General features: G+C 36.5%; 1 protein-coding gene and 1 pseudogene across 3 annotated transcripts in view; both read right to left on the bottom strand.

The window, feature by feature from the left end:
- Positions 1-254: 254 nt before the first annotated feature.
- OLFM3 (olfactomedin 3) overlaps positions 255-21,380 on the bottom strand; it is a 41,926-nt gene continuing 20,800 nt past the window's right edge. For all 3 annotated transcript variants that reach the window (XM_035020135.1, XM_035020136.1, XM_035020134.1), the window contains 3 exons: positions 20,745-20,964; positions 2,028-2,134; positions 255-932 (listed from right to left, as the gene is read on the bottom strand). In XM_035020135.1, coding sequence (XP_034876026.1) covers positions 255-932; positions 2,028-2,134; positions 20,745-20,964 — 1,005 coding nt within the window. The remainder of the gene's footprint in view (positions 933-2,027; positions 2,135-20,744; positions 20,965-21,380) is intronic.
- Positions 7,016-7,452, bottom strand: LOC118020173 (annotated as a pseudogene).

The following is a 21,380-nucleotide window of genomic DNA, read 5'->3' as shown; positions in this document are numbered from 1 at the left end:
TAACTTTAGCCACTTAAGCTCTTTTTAGTGCTTTTCATGACAAGGACATGATAGGCCCTGCAAATTTAGGAGTTAAGATGTGTTTCCAACAGGTTAATTTAGACAGGCTCGGCTGATTTTTGACAAACCAACTTTATAATAAAAAATGCTTTGGAAAAATGATGAAAAGTTATAATAAAGGGAAAACAGAAGGGGTTCTATAGAGTTTATCACAAATGACGCGGTTATGATCAATGAAAACAAATTACATTTGCTTATGTGTCATCCTCTGTCTTAATAATGTGGAAAAGGGTGACATTGAATAGGACCTGGTGACCATTGTTCCAGGCATAAAGAGCTCTATCTCTTGCGTTGTAGTCAAGCATGGATATGTGAAAGTATTGGTTATGAAAGGGAATGTCCGTGTACTCATATGTGGAGGTTTTGGTGGAATATGAATAATACACCTTGGCTCCCGTTAAGTGGGAATTGGTGACATACAGTGTCCCACAAATCATGAAAGATTCCCCTGCACTTCTCTTGGGATAGCCAGTGCTCCAGCTCTTCATCACCTCCAGGGTATCTTGGTTAAGTTGGCTGATGACAATATTGCCAGCATTTTGGTTAGTTGCATACACAGCCCACAGCCCAATCTCATCAGCCATTAGGTCGATGTCAGAGAATCCACCCCATGTATAGGGGTAAACGTTGTGAAAACCAGCATACTCGAGGCTTCGTTGGGCAAGCACTCTCCCCATATCAAAGCTGTATTTGATGATGATGTTACTCTGATATTTGTTAAAATAGAGTGAACCGTTGTAGACAACATGGTTGGTTCCTGCCCATTTGAAAGGGAGGTTGTATGTCCTTGATTCAGCCCCACTGACAAAGTCTGCGATTGATTTGTACTCACGAACAATTTTATTGTTAGTATAACTGTCCATGTACCAGACCTGAGGAAAAGGGAAAAAAAAAAATAGGAGTGACTAAATTCTGTACTTTTCTGAGATTTCCAAAGTAAAGACAGACTCAGCACATTTTAATATCACCATTCTCAGGATCTGGAAGCCACATTATTTTACTGCTGACCTCCCGCAATGTGATAGCATTGCAGGCAAAAATAGTGGCATTTTCTATGTGGAAAGCAAAAACTCAATTTACTGCCTTGAAGTTGATGTGCTTTCTGTTCTTTTTATGATTTATTTATTTCTTTGACCATTCAGTGCATATCACTGAGTGAACTAAACATGTATCAATGCAAATCACATCACTTTGTTCAGCTGATAGATCAGTGCAATCAGTGATAACTGCAAACAAATATCACCTTCAGCAAATGTGTTCTTTTGCTCTGAAAATTATCGTCTAATTTTATTCATTTATTTCTCCTTTATGGATACCATAGAAACTTATAGTAACTCTTGTTCATTGGATCAGCTTATAGGTGCAGCTGCTTTTTAGTGTAACCATTTTATTAATTTGCCACTAGTCTCATTTGCATGTAACCCTTGAGAATCTTAATGTAAACTGAGTTTTGTAATAGATCATAAATAGCTCTATGTTAAGTTTCCAGTATATTGATTTACATAATACAGGCATTGCCAACTTATGAAAATATACTCCAAAAGTTTCAGTACTATTTACTTTAAAATTACCTCTAGATTCCAGGGATATTTCAGCTTGTTAGTGAATTGGTTGCTCTTGAGTTTTTCACTTAGTGTTTTTTTTTTTTTTTTCCCTCACACTAAGGAGCAGGTTTTAGAAGGAGTATATAGAGAATTTTGTATACTTGTAATTAGCTCTTTATTAGCATAAAACAAGACTAAAACTAATAAAAATAGGACTTGCTTTACTGGTGAGTTATAGTATGGAATATTTAATAAAATAAGGTTGCTGTAGCTATGTTAATATTATCAAATTGAGAATACTTGCAAACAACGTAATACTTTTAAAGTTGAAACTAATATTCCTAAAGAAAATAAATAATTCAATAGACATAAAGTGCAAATAAGACATGATTCTAAGCAAAGGTGTTTGGGGAAGCAACATACTCTATTATTTTTTTCAGATGCTAAAGGGTCTGTCATCCAAGCGCCAAATCGGGTTCCAGATGTCTTGACTGTAATTGGGCCTGTGATTTTCATCAATTTGCCACATGCTGAAATTGGAGAAACATAAACATGTTGGGTGAACATGACCAATGATTGCAACACAGAGACTTATACCAAAGTCAAACTAATACCATACTCAATCCATACTCAAGAGCAAAGAAAGGGATCCTGAAATAAAGCAAATCCATGAGATTAATATCACATGTTCTGAATGAATGATCATTCATATTGGGTGCTGTGCATTTAACTATAATTTGAACCATGAGTAGCTGCTTTTTCAATGCTCTAAATCTAAAGAGTGGGAGTTTTAAAATAGGAAATGATTTGTACAGTCTGGAAAGAAATAGTGAGGGAAGTCATTATTATTATACCAATTTAGCAGCTGCTTCATTTAAGTAAAGAAGTCAGAGAAATTAAACAAATTGACCATGGGTCTGTTTACCTGATCACCAGCTCTCCTATCTTTCCCCCTCCCCTATGGCTTGAGACTTTGGACAACTTATACTAAGCCAGAAAGATCTTTATAAGCTGATTTTAAGTATTGGTGAATGAGCAGCTCCTGTGAAAGATATCTTTATAGAAGATAGCAATAAAAATTCAATCACAGTCTACCTGAAGGAGGTAGAGTTTTGAAGGGTAAATGCCTTGTGCAGGGCCTGATACGGTAGCCACTGAAGGTGCAAACAAAAAAAGTCCAAAAAACTCAAGCCCTCAAGACCCTGTAGACACATGCAGTGAAAGATATAGAGTATCAGTCAATGCAGTACATGATGAAAAATTCATGACTTTCTTGACTTTCTTGAAAAATTGTAATATTCTTATCACCATAGCTGCAAGATTTTAGGAAAAGCTCAGACTTCATAAATGCCAAAACCTAGGCCAAACAGATACCCAGGCATTTTCTAAGATTTAAAACAGCAAAAATTAAAAGTGACTTATACATATTGTGAAAGGCAATATGAGTACCTATAAATGTTGACCTTTAGTCTATACAAAGGAATACCTTTCCCATCCATTTATGCCCCCTACTTTCCCCCTTATGTTCTTTTTTCTTCCTTTGCTTAAATTTTTTTTTGTTCTGTTTGTTCAGTGTTTCTTCCATTTTCTGCCTATCTTTAGAGTTTATAAATTTCTAGTTAGTTCCTTTTCCTGTGTATTTGGAAGATAAAGAACAGATTCCCCAAAGCAAATCAAGGACATTACTAACTGTAGTTTGAAGCTTATTTTGACTCCTTTTTCTTGATATGTGTTCCTCATAAGAATAATTTGTAACTGGTAAAATACTAAGCTGTTCAGTTAGGAAGATGATGGATGATAACGTTATATTTTTTATTTCAGTGATAACTACAAATTTAGTAATCTCTAGCACTTCATGAAACCTGAGAAGAGAAGAAAGTTTAAACAATTTCTAGAAGGCAGAAGGTAGTAGAGTGGTAATTGTAAAACAGTAATTGTGTAAGTGGTAATTGTAAAAGATGTAGGATAAGATAAGATGCATCAGTGTGTCTAAGCAGAAGAGGCAATTGCTAAGGAGGGAGCTGCTTTGAAGAAGAGAAGGGACTCACAAACATAGTTACTGTAAGGGTTCTGGGAGTGATATAGCGCATTGAAAGCATGCCTGAAAAGCAGTCAGTCCTGTCTTCATCCCTAGATCCAGGACCCCAGGAGGCAGCTTTAAAAAAAATCTACAAATCTGTGTTAAATACTTGAAAAGGATTAGGGCAACTAATGTTGGCATTGGAGCTCCAGAACAAAGGCTCCTGCATTCTGACATGGGTAGCCTTCTGCCTTACTCATTAGGGAAAAAAGTGGCAAGCCCTACCTAAATACACAGTTTCCAAGCAGATTTATTGTTCAGATCTTTAAAAATGAATGGATAACCAAGGATTAGCATGTGTTTTCAAAAAGCTTACAATGAGGGGCGCCTGGGTGGCTCAGCCGTTAAGCGTCTGCCTTCCGCTTGGGTCATGATCCCAGAGTCCTGGGATCGAGCCCCACATCGGGCTCCCTGCTCGGCGGGAAGCCTGCTTCTCCCTCTGCCACTCCCCCTGCTTGTGTTCCTGCTCTCGCTATCTCTCTGTGAAATAAATAAATAAAATCTTAAAAAAAAAAAAAAAAAAAGCTTACAATGAGAATGACTAAAGTAAAAGTGCAGAGAAAACAGACCCCATAAGAAGAGAGAGAATACAGAGCAGAAGAGATACTAAGATACTAAGATCTTTAGAGAGTTTTGTATATTGTAGACCGTTCACTGTAAAAGGAAAACACAAAAGAGCTACTAGAAGTTAAAAATATGATTACATTTTTAAAAATAGGTTGGAAGATAAGGAGCTATCCCAAAAATTAAAACAAAAAGATAGACATGAATATAGAAGAAATACTAGATGCATGTAGGATCAACAACAAAAGGAGAGGAAAAGAGTAAATTGTCAAAGAAATTCTGCAGGATTCTTTCCCCAGTTACAAAACCTAAATACAGGTATCCTCTGCCCTTCAAAAGTCTGTGTTACCCTGAGCAGTGAGAGTGGTGCCACCAAGCTCCTTTCCTGGAACCATACTCAGAATCTCAGCGTCGAGCAGCTGTAGTTTTGAACTCTGACTATGAGCACCAGTACTTTATCTGGATTTATTTTGTGCATCTGTTAGCTAGATGTGTCCTAAGGTATCAGAAAAGCCTGAAAGAGGTTATTTTTTGGGTCTGGAAATGCTCAAGAAATTTTCTATATAAAGTAATGGTTACTGCTTCTTTAATTTGTGCCATTTCAGCTTCTGAAAGTTTTCATAAGAATGCTGTACTCTCATATAATGGGGGAAACCTGTGTTCATACTAAAAGGGCATGCCATAATGAATCAAAAAAGATTTAGTCTTAGAAAATTACTGTGAAGTTTTAGAAGATTAATAATAAAGGGAAGAAAATGGAACTTTTCAGAGAAAGAATGTGAGTTGGTCACATGCAAACAGGTAAGAATTAGACTGGCATTGGGCTTATCAATACTGGATTCTGGAAGACAATAATCAGTGCCTTTATATTTAGGGGGGAAAATCAGAGGAAGCTATACTAGGAATATTGTCTCACATGTAAACTTTCCAAAGTTTACCTACAATGTACTTTTTCTTGAGAAGTTACCTGAGCATATATTGTAGCAAAATAAACAGTAAACCAAGACAGGGGAAGACATGAAATCAGGAAAACAGTAACTTCTTGTCCCAGAATGACAACTGCACAGTAGACCTTGAGAGCATTTAGTCCAGAATGGACAGACATGTGCAGGAGGGAGGTCTCAGAAATAAGAGGAATTGATCTATGGAAATACTATATGAGATCCTCTAAGAAAAACTGGGTATGGCGAAGTCAATTATTGAAGTACAAACGTAAGAGGAAAATTCATTTCAACTTAACTCTAGAAATTTTCCCTTTTGAATGTCACAGATGATATGAAGTTGGACTTAGAGAAAAGGAATACATCAGAGTCCAGCACTTAGCTCCTGAACAACAACATGAGCATTGTCATAATCATGAAAACATTTATGTTTAACTTGGAGAAGCAGCCCGTAAACTAATTAGAGAATACTTAACAGATATTTAATCTACTCTGTGATTATGGAAACAACAAAATGTTTCCAACCATGATAACATAGAAGAATAGGTAAAATCCACACTATGAAAGAATTAAAAATTAGGAGAAGAGAAGAAAGAAAGATGGAGGTGTAACTGACATCATATTTAAAAATAGGGTGTTAAGAGAGCTTTCCTGTAGTTGATGAAAAAAATAATAAAGACTTAAATCTGAGGTGTGAAATTACAAAGTTGATAAGGGTTGAGCTGTGTTATGAGGAGACAAGGAAGTGCCTTTGGCTAAGTGACTTAAGTCTGCATTTTGCTGAGCAGAAAGTCAGTAAACAATGTCCAAAACTGATACCCCCCCCAAAAAGTGGAAAAATAAGCATATTAGAGATACAGATTTAACCACCTGAAGCCCCAACATTGAACTTAAATGTGGTTGCCTCTGGAGAAGGAGACTTCCTTTTTATTCTAAGTCCTTTTTATTCTAAGCATATAATTTTCTAGTCATGTGCATACAATATTTAAATTATAATTTTATTTTATTTTTTTAAGGATTATTTATCTGTCAGAGAGAGAGAGCAAGAGAGAGAGCGCACAAACAGGGGGAGTGGCAGGCAGAGGGAGAAGCAGGTTCGCCACTGAGCAAGGAGCCCAATGTGGGACTCAATGCCAGGACCCTGGGATCATGACCTGAACCGAAGGCAGATGCTTAACTGACTGAGCCACCCAGGCGTCCCTAAATTATAATTTTAAAAGCTAAAATAGTTGCAAAAATTTAATCTTAGCCATTAAATTTAAAAAGCAAAATCACATTTGTGAATTGCCTATTGAAAAATAATTTCCACGTTTTTAAATGCTGTGCTTCCTTGCAGGTCTAGGAAGTAGGTGGAAATTAAAGATTGAAATAGTCTCCAGAAATGAAAGCTGGGAGTATTCTGAATTTTAGGACTAGATTGACTAGTCCTAAAGGACTAGTCCTAGGGGACTAGATTGAAATTATGTTCTTTAAACTTCCATCACTGTCTTACAGTTGACATGGCAATCTCTTTCTCTTTAATTATTTCAACCTTAAAACAATTAGAATCCTTACTATGAATTACATTTATCGGTTATTTCATAGAGATGTTAAGAACAGCTAATAGGTGATTACATTTGTTAGTACATGTGTAGGAGCTATACTAAGAGATATTGTGCATGTGATTCAAGTAGAAATGCTATGCATTTTATTTCAAAATAGTGACTATGACCTAGGAAAAATATGACCCACTTTGCATAGGATGAAAAATTAGCCTAAAATTTCTTGAAAAATACCTTATTTTTATTTTTTAACAGTTTTTATTGAAAGTTTTATATAACATTACTTTATTCCTGCATTTTCTCAATTGTTTCTTCCTTATATTTGCCCTTTTCTTTTTTTACTTGGTGAGATTTGGCTTTATGTTCAAGGATTTTTTGGTGGTCCTTATCCAGTTTTAGTTTACTGATAACCATTTTGCTAGGGTGGATGCCCACATGGGTAGTTGTGCCATTTGCCTTCTCCCACTGTACTCATTCAATGTTGGTGACATCGTTTGTCCTGTAAACCTGGGCTACTTTGCAAATTTGCTGACCTTTGTAGTGTCCTCACCCAACCTGCACTTTATCATCTTTTTGTATGGGCTTGCACTGAACATTGTACTTCTGTCTGAGCTTTTGGAAAGAGAAGAAGACATACTCTTCCTGTAGATGTGAGAAGGTGCATGAAAATGCCTTTTATCGTTCTTGCTCTAGTCAGAAATCACAAAGGGACTGAATTTCATTTTGGCTACTGGCACTTCAATGATGGCCACAAAAGGAAAGAGTGAACATGTCTTTTAAAGATGAATGAGCTTTTGGAAAAAAGATACCTGGAATCTCAGAAGTCAGTTAAAACTAGTTCTGGATATAGATCAATATAACGTCTCAATATGAAACATAAGCACAATGGAATGTTCATTTCCATAACACTTTATATTCAGAGGAAATGATGAAATGGAAACACAGGAAGAAATTATAGTGACCTCAAGTTGTTTTGGTACTGAAAGTGAATGGAGATTTTGTAGTTATGGAGTTAACACTTTAGACGGCCAGACTCTACAATTAAAACTCAAAATGAGATTTTTAACCTTCTTTATCAGCAAAGTAAGATCCTCTAACATAGGTAGCCTCTATTGCCTCAAGACCGAAGCACAGTTTGGACAAAGCAAGAAGACACAAAGCCCATATTTGCCTCAGATAAGTGCATATTTCATGTGTTGAGTCATTTTATGGGTGTGAATGAGTTTCTGGACTCAGTTTATGTAACATAACTTTAATATGAATTAAGTGGATGGATTAGTTAAAACCTGTACAAGAACTATATTTAGGACTAGGAATTGTGCCTTGAATCTCATATAATCAACATTTCCAAAAACTGACAGCACATCAGTTGCTTGAGGTGTCTTGGCTTCTGTGGTGTTTGGATATAACCCACCTTTTTATCCATATGGCAAAGGGATACTGCTGAGCTTAGATCACCTAGACCAGGAATTAAGATAGAATTTACACCAGTACTTAAAAGCTTCTGACATCTAAACTAAAAATGACTTTGCTTTCTTCTTGTAGCAATGGACATTTTCTTTGAAATACCCTCTAACCAGTTCTTAGTATTTAAATGTAAAATACTTAATTTATTCATTTAACAACCATTTACTGAGAACTTATGTGCCAATATTGTGCTAGGTGCTGGGAATATAAGGGGAACAGAGAGACAAAATAGGTCCATGTGTTGTAGCTTCTCAAAATACCATCGCTTATCCTTTCCATATCTTATTTTCTTCTTCTTTTCCCTTTTTGAATCAATTGAGAAGGAAAGTTAAAGAAGTGATTTCAGACCAAAACTATATATAGAGAAAAAGGATGTAGCATTGAGTGCACTGAATATCTCTTCATATTAAATAAAAATTATAGAAAGTCAGCCCTGAGTACTAAAATATATAAGTACCATGAGAGACTATGGACTCTGAGAAACAAACTGAGGGTTCTAGAGGGGAGGGGGGTGGGGGGGATGGGTTAGCCTGGTGATGGGTATTAAAGAGGGTACGTACTGAATGGAGCACTGGGTGTTATACGCAAACAATGAATCATGGAACACTACATCAAAAACTAATGGTGCAATGTATGGTGATTAACATAACATAATAATAAAAAAATAAAATATAAGCACCTCTTCCATTAAGACAGCCTACTTAGGTAACTTGAAATTTATCTCATTTTAAACCACATTTACCTTTATTCTTCTACAAAACATACTTAAATTGTCAAACAGAAAGAAACAAGCAAGTTCAGCTAGTTTCTCATTTAATTTTCTATAAAAAATGAATGTGAGGGAGTGCCTAGGTGACTCAGTCAGTTAAGCGTCTGCCTTCAGCTCAGGTCATGATCTGGGGTCCTGGTATAAAGCCCTCCTTCAGGCTTCCTGCTCAGCGGGGAGTCTGCTTCTCCCTCTCTCTCTGCCTTTCCCTCACCTCCTTCCCTGCTCCTGCTCTCTCTCTCAAATAAATAAATAAATAAAATCTTAAATGAAAAAATGAACATGAGGGCCAAGAAAGGACATATTTAGCAATTGTATTTATTAGGTCTCACTGATTTGGTCTTGCATATGTGTCTTAATGGTAGTTGTCCTGAGTGTGTGAAGGAAACCTCTCTATAATCTAGCAAGTCAATATAATTTTGCAAACTTTAACTCTGTGAGATTTCAGTGAATGTTTTTGTTTTGTGAATGGATTTTTAAGTTAGATGTAAACCAGTTTTAAAATAAGCATGTGGGGTGCCTGGGTGGCTCAGTTAGTTGAGCGTCCAACTCTTGATTTAGGCTCAGGTCATGATCTCAGGGTTGTCAGATTGAGCCCTGTGTCATGTTCTGCACTGGACATGGAGTCTGCTTGAGATTCTCTCTCACTCCCCTGCCCCCCCCCCCCCCCCCCCCCGCCAAACCGCTCATACTCGCTAGCTCTCTCTCTCTAAAAAATTTTAAAAAGATGCATGTGAAACTATGTGAGCTCTGGTTCCAAATAAAGATATTTTATATGTAGTCTCTGGCCAGAGAGATTCCTGTGAACATTTATGAACTTTGTGTTTTGCATTCTTTGATTCTTCTATGTGATTCCACTCCATCATTTTCCTCCATGTCTGTCACCCATTAGCTATCTCCCATCTGCCCAGTGACTCACAATGTGCAGTGCCAGTCTTTGTCTTCTTGGCACCACCCTGGGTTTGATCTTGATCCACCATAACTTTCCACCCCACAGTAACATTCTCTGAGTAAACCAAAATTTATAGCATTAATCTACAAAGTGCACCTGAAGTGAAAAATTGTAATGGCTCAAAGTATCAACAATTTTAAAATAATAACATCTTAAATGAGTCATTTATTCATTGACTCATTTATTCATTTCATTACTCATTAATTCATCAGGCTAAGATTTAATGAGCATCAAGCACTGTTCCATATACTAGAATTACAATGGTAAGCAAAACATGGCACCTTTTTTTCTGGCGAAGCTTCCATTTTGAAGAAAGGGAATAAAAGAAAGAAGCAAACAAGGAAATATATCAGGTAGGAAAAATTTTAATGCAGATATTTAAGTAGAATAATTTGATAGTGACTTGGGGGGTCTGCTTTAGATTCGGTGAGTAGGGAGGACCTCTCAGAAAGGGTAATATTTAATCTGAGATCTAACTGACAAGAAGTTAGCCATGGAACCATAAGTTGAAGGGACGGACATTCAGGCAGTGGATCAGCTAGATGGCAGCATCTTAAATTGGGGGGGTGGTTTCCTTACTGTCTGGATATGAATACTGATTCTATTATTTACTCTCTGGGGATCTTGAACAGTTTTTAACCTTCCAGTGTCTCATGGATAACAACAGTAATACTATCTATTTCACAGGGTTATTGGGAAGATTAAGAAATATATATATAACTTAATAAATATTAGCTAGTCTCACTGTTCTTACAAAGGTCCTATATCTGGATATGCTTGGTGAGTTAAGAGACACAGAAATTTAGAGAAAAAAAGGAACATACTTGGAAAAGTAGAGGAGGTTAGAGAGGTGGTCCAGAAGAGAAAGCTATGTAAAGTCAGAGTACTTGGATTTTATTCTAGGTATGATGGAAAGCTACCAGAGAATTTTAAGAAGATGGGGGAGTGACAGAATGTGAGCACTACATTTTAAAAAGGTCACTTTAGGTAGCATATGGAAATTAATTACAGAGGGTATACAGTAAAGGCAGAAAGACCAGTTAAGAGATTATCACATTGGTCCAGGTGAGAGATGATGGAAGTGGTGATGGGGATGGAAAATAGTAGATGGTTTGGGTTATGTTTTTTGGTATAAAGTTGATAGGACTGGCTTCAGATAGATGTTAGGATGGAAAGTAAAAAGAGGAATTGAAGAAAACCTTAAATTAAAAAAAATAGTCCATGATAATACAAATTTTGGCTTGTTCAGCTGGAAAGATTGTATTGCCATTTACTCACAGGAAGTGACTGAAGAAGGAATGGGTTTGGGAGAAAAGATCAAGAATTCAGTAGAGATTATTTTAAGTTGTTCATGACTGGTATGCATGCCAGTGGAGGTGTAAAGAAGATAGTATAAAAACCTAGGGAGCATTGACACCCTTTTGAGACACAGTTTTAACAGTCTAGGGAAAGCCACAGGCTAAAATTGCCTCAGAGAGAGGACGTACACAGAAAAGAGAAAATCATTTAGAACAGAGCTGTGGGGCGTTGTGACCCAGCAAAAGAGCTCAAAAGAAGCTACAAATGGGACCTAAAAATAGTGTAGTGTTAAGAAAAACAAAACAAAACAAAACACAGCCTTTTAAGAAGGATGAAGAACTGGCTTGTGGGGAATACCACTGAGATATCTAATAAGCTCCCAGAAATGATCATGGAAGTGAGCAGCAAGAGTCACTGGTGATCACAAGAATCAAATGAAGACAGTGTTAAGAACAGAAGCTGGATCACAGTTGGTTTTGAAGACTGTAAATTAATGCAGCAGCTATAGAAGATTCTTTCAAAGGAGAAAAAGCAAGGGCCATGGGAACTTTTTATTATTGTGCTGACGTTATTAAGAAAAGTTTGTTTGCCTTTAGGGATAACCTAGTAGAGAGGGGAGATGGAAAAGAGAAGAATTAAATAAATGAACTCCAGCAGTAGATGGGAATCTATTTAGGAACCATGAGTAACTATGTCTCTAGGTATCTGTTTATACTGTTTTGGGGAAATGGGGGAATATACTTTATTTTTATTCCCACAAATTCCCAGAAATTTTCCAAGGAAATATTTGTATGGTATATTCCATCCAGGTTAGAATGCTGAGGTGGGTGTTAGGAGATCTGGTTCCTAATCTAAGCTGCAGCATTAAATTATCATGTAAAATTGGATAATGCACTTACTCTCTGGGATGGAGTTTCCTCATCTCAAAGATGGAAGTTCTGAAGCTTGTCATTTTCTTATTCTAATTAAGGAAACATTGAGTGGATAGGGGATCAACAAACTTTTGTATGTTGCTGGGAAGAAGGTGGTATTTGTGGTTGTGGTAAAACACAGGGTGATCATGGTCATCATCATCATCATCTGCTCATATTCTTGGGAAGCAAAAAAACAGGGCTGTCAATGTTGCTTTCTTCCCAGTTGAAGTTTATCTTCTAAATATTTATTTGATGCTGAGCTAAAATTCATCTTGGTAAATGAAATTGGTAAAATAAAGATGCAGGAATTTATAAACAACTGGCTGCTTTTTTAGTTATAATTTTATGGATATTAGTGTTAAGTGAACACAGGTATTTTCAGATTCTGAAGGAATGCAGAAATTGTAGAAATAAAGTAAAATAAACAATAGAAGTCATTTCTGTTTCTTGGCTCCTCAAAGCTAGTTTTTGTTCAAATAAATCATTATCTTTCTTACTTCACTCTCACTTTCTGTGAGGACAAAGCCAGACAGAAAGTATAATTTCCCCAAATGCCTGGAAGACAAATGTTCTTGCAAAAGAGGATGGCAAAGAAGGAAGTTAAGAGTCTTGCTTCAATGATTTTCTTCTGCTATGCGCCTCTGTCTACAGTGAGACACATGAAAATATTAGCATTTTATAATATATTGCATGTGTATGATTGTATATATTCAGAAAATATACTGAATAGATAGTTTAGGAAACTGACTATTTTATTTTCTGATGACTTTTAGACATTAAACTTCTTATGATTAGTTGCAATCCATATTTATCAATCAGTAGCTCAGGAAAATATATCATTTGGGATTCAGCAGATCTGTTGTTTGGATCAATGAAGCAAAAAAACCATCTGTCTTTTGTTTATTTCTTCAATATATAATTGTATCTTGTAACATCCTGGACTAACAGCTTCTGGATTTAAATCCTAAAGCCATGCCCATATAAGTAAATTAAATGGAGTTGTGAATATTTTTATGACAGAATGTTATTTCTTTTTACTTAAGGCCCCTGGAGAATTCATGTAGCAAGAAGTAGATATGATTTGATCTTTAAAGTCTATTAAAGCTACTGAAAATAAGTTTGTCTCTGCCATACATAGTGAATTCTAGTAAAGTATAGTAAAATCTATGTATATTACTTAAAATTTTATTTGTATATTTAATCTTGGCACTTCCACTACTGAGACAAAGGTGGTAAAAATGATGGACCTAATTGATTATTGGATAGGGCACGAGAATGAGTTTTTAGTGGGTGTCTGGTAAATAAGGCCAAGCATAATATGTTTCTAAATACCTGTGTCTTTCCAAAATTAAGTTTTAAATTTATTAATTTATTGTAATTAGCATTTTATAATGTATTGCATGTGTATAGTTCTGTATATTCAAAAATACAATGAATAGGTAGTTGAGGAAAGTGACCATTTTATTTCTCTTGATTTATGTAACTATTCTTAAAATTATCTCAACTTTTTCTGGGATAGAGCTTATATTATGAGCATATGTTTCAGAAGAAGCCTAGTTAACATCCAGATTGAAAGGAGCAAAATTGTATTATGAAATCCCAAATAATTTGGTAATTCATGCTTGCTTCTGAAAGCACAATTTTTATATCCTTGGAAGTTTTACCATTTAGTTGTAATCTAGGAAAATGTAGGACATAAAAAGAAAGATAAATAATAAATCAATTTATGGTAAGATATACCAATTACCCAAAAGTGTGCTAAAATAATGAAGGTTCCAGGATTCTGGAAGAATGAGTCATCACCAAGTACTTGGATACTGGAGCAATTGCATTCTGTATTACAATCTAGAATTTTAGGGAAGGTAGGACTGTCCTTGCTAAATAACTCATTTGAAGATCTTCTCAATTTAATTTTTGGGATTATTCTTGTAAATTTCCCCTATTAAATTTCCAAGTTAAATCTCACTCCACTTCACTCCAGGCACACAGTTTGACTTTTCTATTAATTCCCACTTTCACTGAGATTTTCAGTGTCTCTTGTTTTAAGTGCTAGGTAGAACCAAATATCATGTGTTTTGTAACGAAATGTTGCATTGCCATTGAAGAAAGGACAGATGGCAACAGAAACAAAGGTTAAAGAAGGCTGTGCTTTTGTTGTCTTTTTTTTTCCCAAAAGAATTTTGGCTTTGTAAAAGATACAGATGTTTTATATATGACATATACTGATTTATTTCTTGAGTGCAACATAAAGTTTTTTGTTTTAAAAATATTTGCTCTCGGGGCACTTGGGTGGTGCAGTCAGTTAAGCGACCGACTCTTGGTTTTGGCTCAGGTATGATCTCAGGGTCATGAGATCGAACCCTGCGTCAGGCTCCTTGCTCAGTGCAGAGTCTGCTTAAGACTCTCTTTCCCTCTCCCTCTGCCTCTCCCCCCCTTTCAAATAAATAAAATAAATCTTTAAAAAAAATATTTGCTCTCAAACCCTCTGTTGACACTAATTTTTACCTACTATGTTTCAGGTGTTTTATGATGGTCTAAAAGAATTCAACTGGAATAAGACATAGATGGCCCCTGATCTCTCAGAGGAGGGGAAACTTGTCTTTAAGGGGGTAAAGATTAAAAAAATATAAAAAAAGGTGTGCCAAGTTTCATGGGGAGTGGGATGGGGGACTCTGGGAGACTGTGCCGGGGTAGCCAACCACATACAGGAGCAATCAGAGAAGGCTCCATAGGAAACTTGGTGTCTGGTGTGTAAAATGCAAAATCATTAGAATTTGGATAGGTCAGGTGGAAGAATCTTCTATGACAGGGTAGAAGAAGGTCCGTGTCTAGCCAAGAAAGCATGCATGACTGAGGAACTGAAAGATTAGAATGGCTAAAGCTTATAGTGAGTACATGATGAGAACTTGTGAAAAAAGGGCTGGAGAATTAGGCAGAATCCATGTCATCACGACAGACCATGAAAAGCTATTTGGATTTAATTTTAAAAGAAAATCATTTAAACATACGTGTAATATGATTAGATTTGCATTTGGAAAAGACTACTCTAAACACCTCATGTGGTGGAGAGGGAATGACTTCAGGTAAAGGGGAGTGGGTAGGAGGCCCCCTGCAGTAACCCAAATGAGGGATGATGAATGACGGTCTGGGTTAGGGTGGTGGAAGTGAGGAAGCAGGAGAGAGGTGGTTTTAAGAGATTGGTTGGAGAGAGGAATGATGTGAGTGCACGTGAATGAGGCTTAGGAAAGGATAAAAATGTCTCTCTAGCTCCTTTCTTTCTACAGCAACAAAGAAAGAAATCTGGGGATGAAATCTGCCTTTGAATTCAGAAGGAACTTGGGTTTAAAGATGCTGCCTCCATCATGTACCTTTGGTAAATTAATTTAAACTGTCTCAGCATGAATTGCCCATAAGAGTGCCTAACCCAGAGTTCTTGCGGTGGCTAGAACTAACACAGGTACAATAGCTGGCCAAGTGCTCGTCAAACAGCAGGCGGTCAGTACTGATGTAGTGGTCTCCTTTTGTGCGTATTGCAACTTCTTAACAGTAGAGGGAGACAGGGTGCTACTACTCATCTTTGTATCACCCAGTACCTACCAGAGTGCCGGTACTTTCTGGAGAGTCAATAAATATTTGTGGAATGAGCAAATAAGAGTATTACCACATAGACAATTTGCTTTCCCTTTTAAAATCTAATTTGGCATAAACATGCCAGTAACCAAATTTCATACCTGTGACCTAAAGGTTTTTTATTTTTAAGATTTTATTTGTATATTTGACGGAGAGAGAAAGCGCAGAAGCAGGGGGAGAAGCAGAGGCAGAGGGAGAAGGGGGCTCCCCGCTGAGCAGGGAGCCTGATAGATATACGATATATAGATATATACGGGGCTCCATCCCAGGGCCCTGGGATTATGACCTGAGTCAAAGGCAGATGCTTAACTGACTGAGCCACCCAGGCGCCCTGACCTAAAGTTTTGAGTGCTCCTGCTACTTCTTTCTATTGAACATGAAGCCTCAAAACTGTTAATAGAAAGATGCATCCTGTGGTTCACTAGATGGCACCACACCATTGCCCTAAAGTAGAATTAACTTGAAGGAGTGGGGGTGTGTGTGTGCAGAGGACTGGAAAGACTGATTATTATCTACATTAAACATCTATTGATGCTCTCAGGGTGTGTGAGAGCTTTAACTGTGCTTTTTTCAGCAAATTCTCACATGCATATAATTATATTTTGCATGTCTAGGAATGGGATATTTAATTAAGCACACGAGACTTTATTCTGTCTCTCACAGGAGAAAATTAAGCAGTTAGGAAAGAGCATTACTGTACCTCATTCAGGCCCACTAGGGTGCATTACTGTTGAAGCTTTTTCTCCCCCTTAATTTCTATTTTCTCCAAAACCTTAATTCTCTAGTAGAAATAAGCTGAATGGCGCCCTAGTGCTCTCAATGACTTGTGATTCCTTTAGCGCCTTGTTTACTATTTGGGAGTAACTTAGACCTTGCAGGCAATGAGGTTAGTTTGTTTTTTAGTATCTTAAAATTTATGTGATGTATAGTGTGACATTTTCCCTAAAAGCAAATTCACTGAAAAGGTGAGTGGGAATGCATTCATCATTGTTGCAATTTTATTCTCTTGCCCCAATCCATTTCTGCCTTCTGCTAATTGGTTGTGTGCATTGAGAGGCTTTTGTAAAGAGTGAAGATGCCATTGATGGATGAACCTTCTTGCTCCTGTTACTATACTGAGGATACCATGATTATCCAATGTCCCACTATAGATCCAGACAGCAGAGCAACTGGATTTTAGATGCTTTGGAACATTGAACCGCTCATGTTTTTTTCCTGTACATCTTCTGTTAATGATCCTGATGTTGATAACATCTGTTTTCTGAGTCCATGTGTTCTGATATTTTGATAATTGGGCAGTTGATAGGAGGCATGGAGTTAAAAGAGTTCTCAGAGATAATTTCATCCAATCTTTATTTAAAGTCCCAGGAAATAGAAATACAAAGTGGTATGAGACTATTAACTTAAGGCACCACTCTCAATTATGTGTTTGTGTTTTCTTCTGCAAATATATGTTTCAGATACTTCCTTTCAAACTGGAGTAATTTTTAAAAGGACAATATGAAGATTCTGTTATTTATTTTTTCAGGGACCATGTAACTTCATACTCATGGCATTAAGGCTGTCTGTCTCTACCTGGATATGTTCTTTACATTGTAATTAATGGTTGTGATCCATTTGATAAATATTTTTTCTGCTTAGGAGACTCTCAGTAAGTAGTTCTGATTGTTCTGTAGATCTGTTCTGATGGAGAAAAGTACTCAGTTCTTGGGACAAAAAGCATAAATGAGTTAGAGTCATTGCGGCACCACCTCTTTACTAAGTAAATAGGGATCTCAGGACTACTAATAACCTAGGAAAAGAGTTTATAACACGTGAGAATTAGTTCTAATCTCTTGTGTAAGGTCATATCAATTAACTCAAATTGCAGACATCTCATTAAATAAGAAAGTTGAATACTATTTTATTGCTGTTAGATATTTGCACTGGTAGCTAGGTTTTGTTTTTGGTTAGTTAAGATAAAATTAAATATTAACTAGTTAATGCAGTTAATTTGACAGTTACATTCTTTCAAACTTTGTTGTCCGTGAGGACAAATTAATAAAAAGAGGTTTTGATGTTAAAATATATATATATTGTGGATCACAGTCCTAAGGCCTGAGGGCATCATGGAAACATTATCCATGGTTCAGTAAAAAGGAGTAGGATGAATTTACGTCCACTTAAATTTATCCCCTTTGTCCCAGATATCATTTTCAATACTGAAGGAGGCTGTGTGTGGGAGAGTTATATGTGAACTGAAAAAAACAAAACAAAACAAAATGGGATTGTGAAAGAGCTGAAAGGAGTGTCGATTTCATTTCCTAACTGCAACATTATTTCTTGCTGAGTCAACTCTGAGAGAATATGTGTTAGAAGTGAAATTCATTTCTAAAGTTAAGCAAATTCCAAGAATTTCCCATGACAGTCCCTCAAAAACCTGACTGGCACACTTTAAGGTCCAAGGTGTTTACTAGCTAGAACTATTCTATTGCCTATCCTTCCTTTAGTAGAGTGCAGGTGTACTTAGCAGATATCTGGTCTTAGTGTACAAAGCCTGTGGCTTGAGTTTATTGTGAGCTGGTAGGAATGACCAAATGAATTGATTCTCAGAATCTGGAGTGATTCATCTGTAACAAAGAGACCTCTTCCAAAATAAGTCAAAGTCCTACACAGACCAATCCTATGCACTGTCATTTACAGAAAATCTGTAATCAAATATTTTATGAGCTAATAAAAATGCATCTGGATATTTCTTTGTAACCCCCAAAGTAATTTAGATAGTGAAGGCACTCAGTTCTTGGACTGAGATTTTCTCCTCATCTGGTTTGGTGGAGACATCATCTGGCAGGCTATGTAATATGTGCATCAAACTAAAGGCATTTTTTAAATTTAAAAATAAAATATAACAGAATTCACTTATGTCAGTAATATTTACCTATTGGATATTACCAATAAACTTCATAACATTAATTATAAAAGAACAGCATATAAGGAGGTTATCTAAGTGCTATATCAGGTAAATAATTCCTCCTTTGCTTAGTCTTAGTCAATCCTGTGCCACCTGACTCAAATAGGTGGCTAAGAGAGTTTTTTTTTTTTTTTTTAAGTAAGACTTGAAATAGCTTCTACTGTCTTGAAAGTTAGAAATTGTTACTATATGGCTCCTTATAGAATTAACTTATTTGGCAAATATTTATTAAATTTTCTTTGTCAGGCAGTTTTCCAGGCATTGGGGGAATACAAGGTTTAAAGGGAGGATCATAGACATTGGAACAAAATCTAGAAGATAGCTATCCAATTACACATGCAATGATAATGAAGCATGAAAAGTCCAGTCATTGGTGAAATAGCAGTGTTTGGGAGCACCTAGCTGGGACACATAGTATACATAGGGAGAGCAATGAAGGATTCTGGCAAGACATGACATTTAAACTGAGACCTGAAAAATGAATGGGAGTTTGTCTCATGTGACAAGTAAACATGTGTTGACACAGAAAGGATAAACAGGAAAGAGCGTTTCAGGGGAGGGGACAGGCATCTCAACACTGCCCTGTGATAAGAAAGTGTGGAACACACATGACTGGGATGTAGCATGTGAGGGGAAGGGTGGCAGGACCTAAGATGGGAGAAGTAGGGTGGGCTACATATGGAGGGCCTCATAAGCTGTGGACTATATCCTAGGATTTTCAGCAGTGCAAACTAATTTCAGATTTATGGTTCAAATAAATCCTTTTGGCCATAATGTGGACAATGGATGAAAAGTGCAAGAATAGGAGTCACAGAATCTACTGGAGTCATGATTGTTAGGAGAAGAGTTATAGGTGAAAAAGTGTGGGCCTTGACTGATGAGGAATAAGGAACTGGGGGTGCCTGTACAAGCATTTAGCTTTAGGGTTTGTGTTAATTGCCTTCTGAGTAATTTTGTCAGAATCTCTAGGAAATCCTGGGTTGACTGCAGTGGGGCCTCTAATGTGATTCCCCACATTGTTTTGAACTGTACTAAATGCAACGTTTTGTATATTCACTCTCTTTTTTCATTTGGATTGCATTTGTAAAATAGTCTTTAAGGTATTCATCAGCCATTCAAATTTTAAGTGTTTACATTTATTCTCTGAAGTTGTCTGTACTAGAAATTATCTTTTCCAAATTCTTTATTTCTCTTTTTAGTTTATTTTCAATTTCAGAAAAGTTTTTCTTTCCATTGAGGGAACACTTTTCTATGGTTATTGATTTGACCTCCCTGGCATGTCACTTCATGTCAACAACCAAAACACTGTTCCTCAATGAACTAACAACCCCTCTTTAATTCAATTTGTGACCACATATTTATTTTGCATTAAATTACAGACTAATGCCAGGATGATTTCAGTTGAATAATTAGCTCATGGGTGAAGTGGAAGAGTTTGGAAACTTAGACCAGGTTGAACCACACATTTTAGGAGTCAAGATCTAGAGTCCATATCCCATGTCATATGCTTGACCCCTTGCAGAGTAGTGAATATATATTTGAGTAGGTGCCTCCTTTTTATTTCTTGAGTGGATCAGAATAGCTAGGTGATGGCAATTCTCTGTAGTAGAGGAATTGTTTTTATTTGATTTAATCACTGCATAAATCACTTCATATTTGGTCCCAAGGTAACTACCTTTTTCCCAGCCTCTGACTTTCTCCACTACTAAAAATGCCTCTCCTCCCTTCTAGCCAAGTAATGATTGACCATCACATATTATCTGTCTGGAGTAACTTATTGCCATTAGTGTAGCCAATAGAATTGTCTGTATTATTTCAAGCCACCAAATGGTAACAGGGTGTTCTGAAAATTAGGCAACTGTTAATCAAATAACACTGATTACACAGGCGTGCTTAAGGCGTTAAGGAATACTTAGAAAGCAGGCTTTGGTTTCTCTATAATTAGGTATTCATGACTATCTGCAAAATGTAAGAATGCAGTTTTCATTGAAACCACTTAAAAGCACAACTTAAACAAATGAAATTGTTCTACTTACTCAGCTTTTTCATGCAGTCACGAAGCCTGGTTTCCAGGCTCAGCACCCTTTGATGCAGTTCCTCATAGTCATAGGCACCGATTTCCTCTTGAATCCCAGTGAGGACGGCAGACAGATTGCGGATTTCCTCCTTGAACTGGGTGATTAACTTGGCATCTGTTTTGTACTGTTCTAGCACGGGGATCAAGGGCAGGAGTTCATCCATCTTCTCTTTCAACTCCTGTGAAAACCAGCCAATTGTTCCTGAGAGTCATTGAAACAGATCAAGCAGCTATGTTCTTTTTAATATGATACCTAAAGGAGATTATTAAAACAAATTCAAAATTCCTTTTTTTGAAAATTAAAAGAAAAATTTTATTAATTTATAATCAGGATACAACATTATATTAGTTTCAGGTTTACAGCATATTGATTCAATATTTGTATATCAAAATTCTTATTGATTTTGGGTTAAAATTAGGTACTTTGTGAGAATGTAAGTGGCTACATGATGATTAGTAGTAAATCCATTTATCTCAATACAAGAACCTCTCTTTAAATGGTTATGTGCTTTTCTTTTTTTTTTTTTTCCTTAAAGATTTTTTTTATTTATTCCTGAGAAGCAGAGGCAGAGGGAGAAGCAGGCTCCCTGCAGGG

This window comes from Mirounga leonina, unplaced genomic scaffold (assembly GCF_011800145.1).
Source record: "Mirounga leonina isolate KUSES-001 unplaced genomic scaffold, KU_Mleo_1.0 Mir_173, whole genome shotgun sequence".
NCBI classification, from domain to species: domain Eukaryota; kingdom Metazoa; phylum Chordata; class Mammalia; order Carnivora; family Phocidae; genus Mirounga; species Mirounga leonina.
Note: the sequence above shows the minus strand (reverse complement) of the source record. Positions and strands in the feature narration are given on the sequence as shown.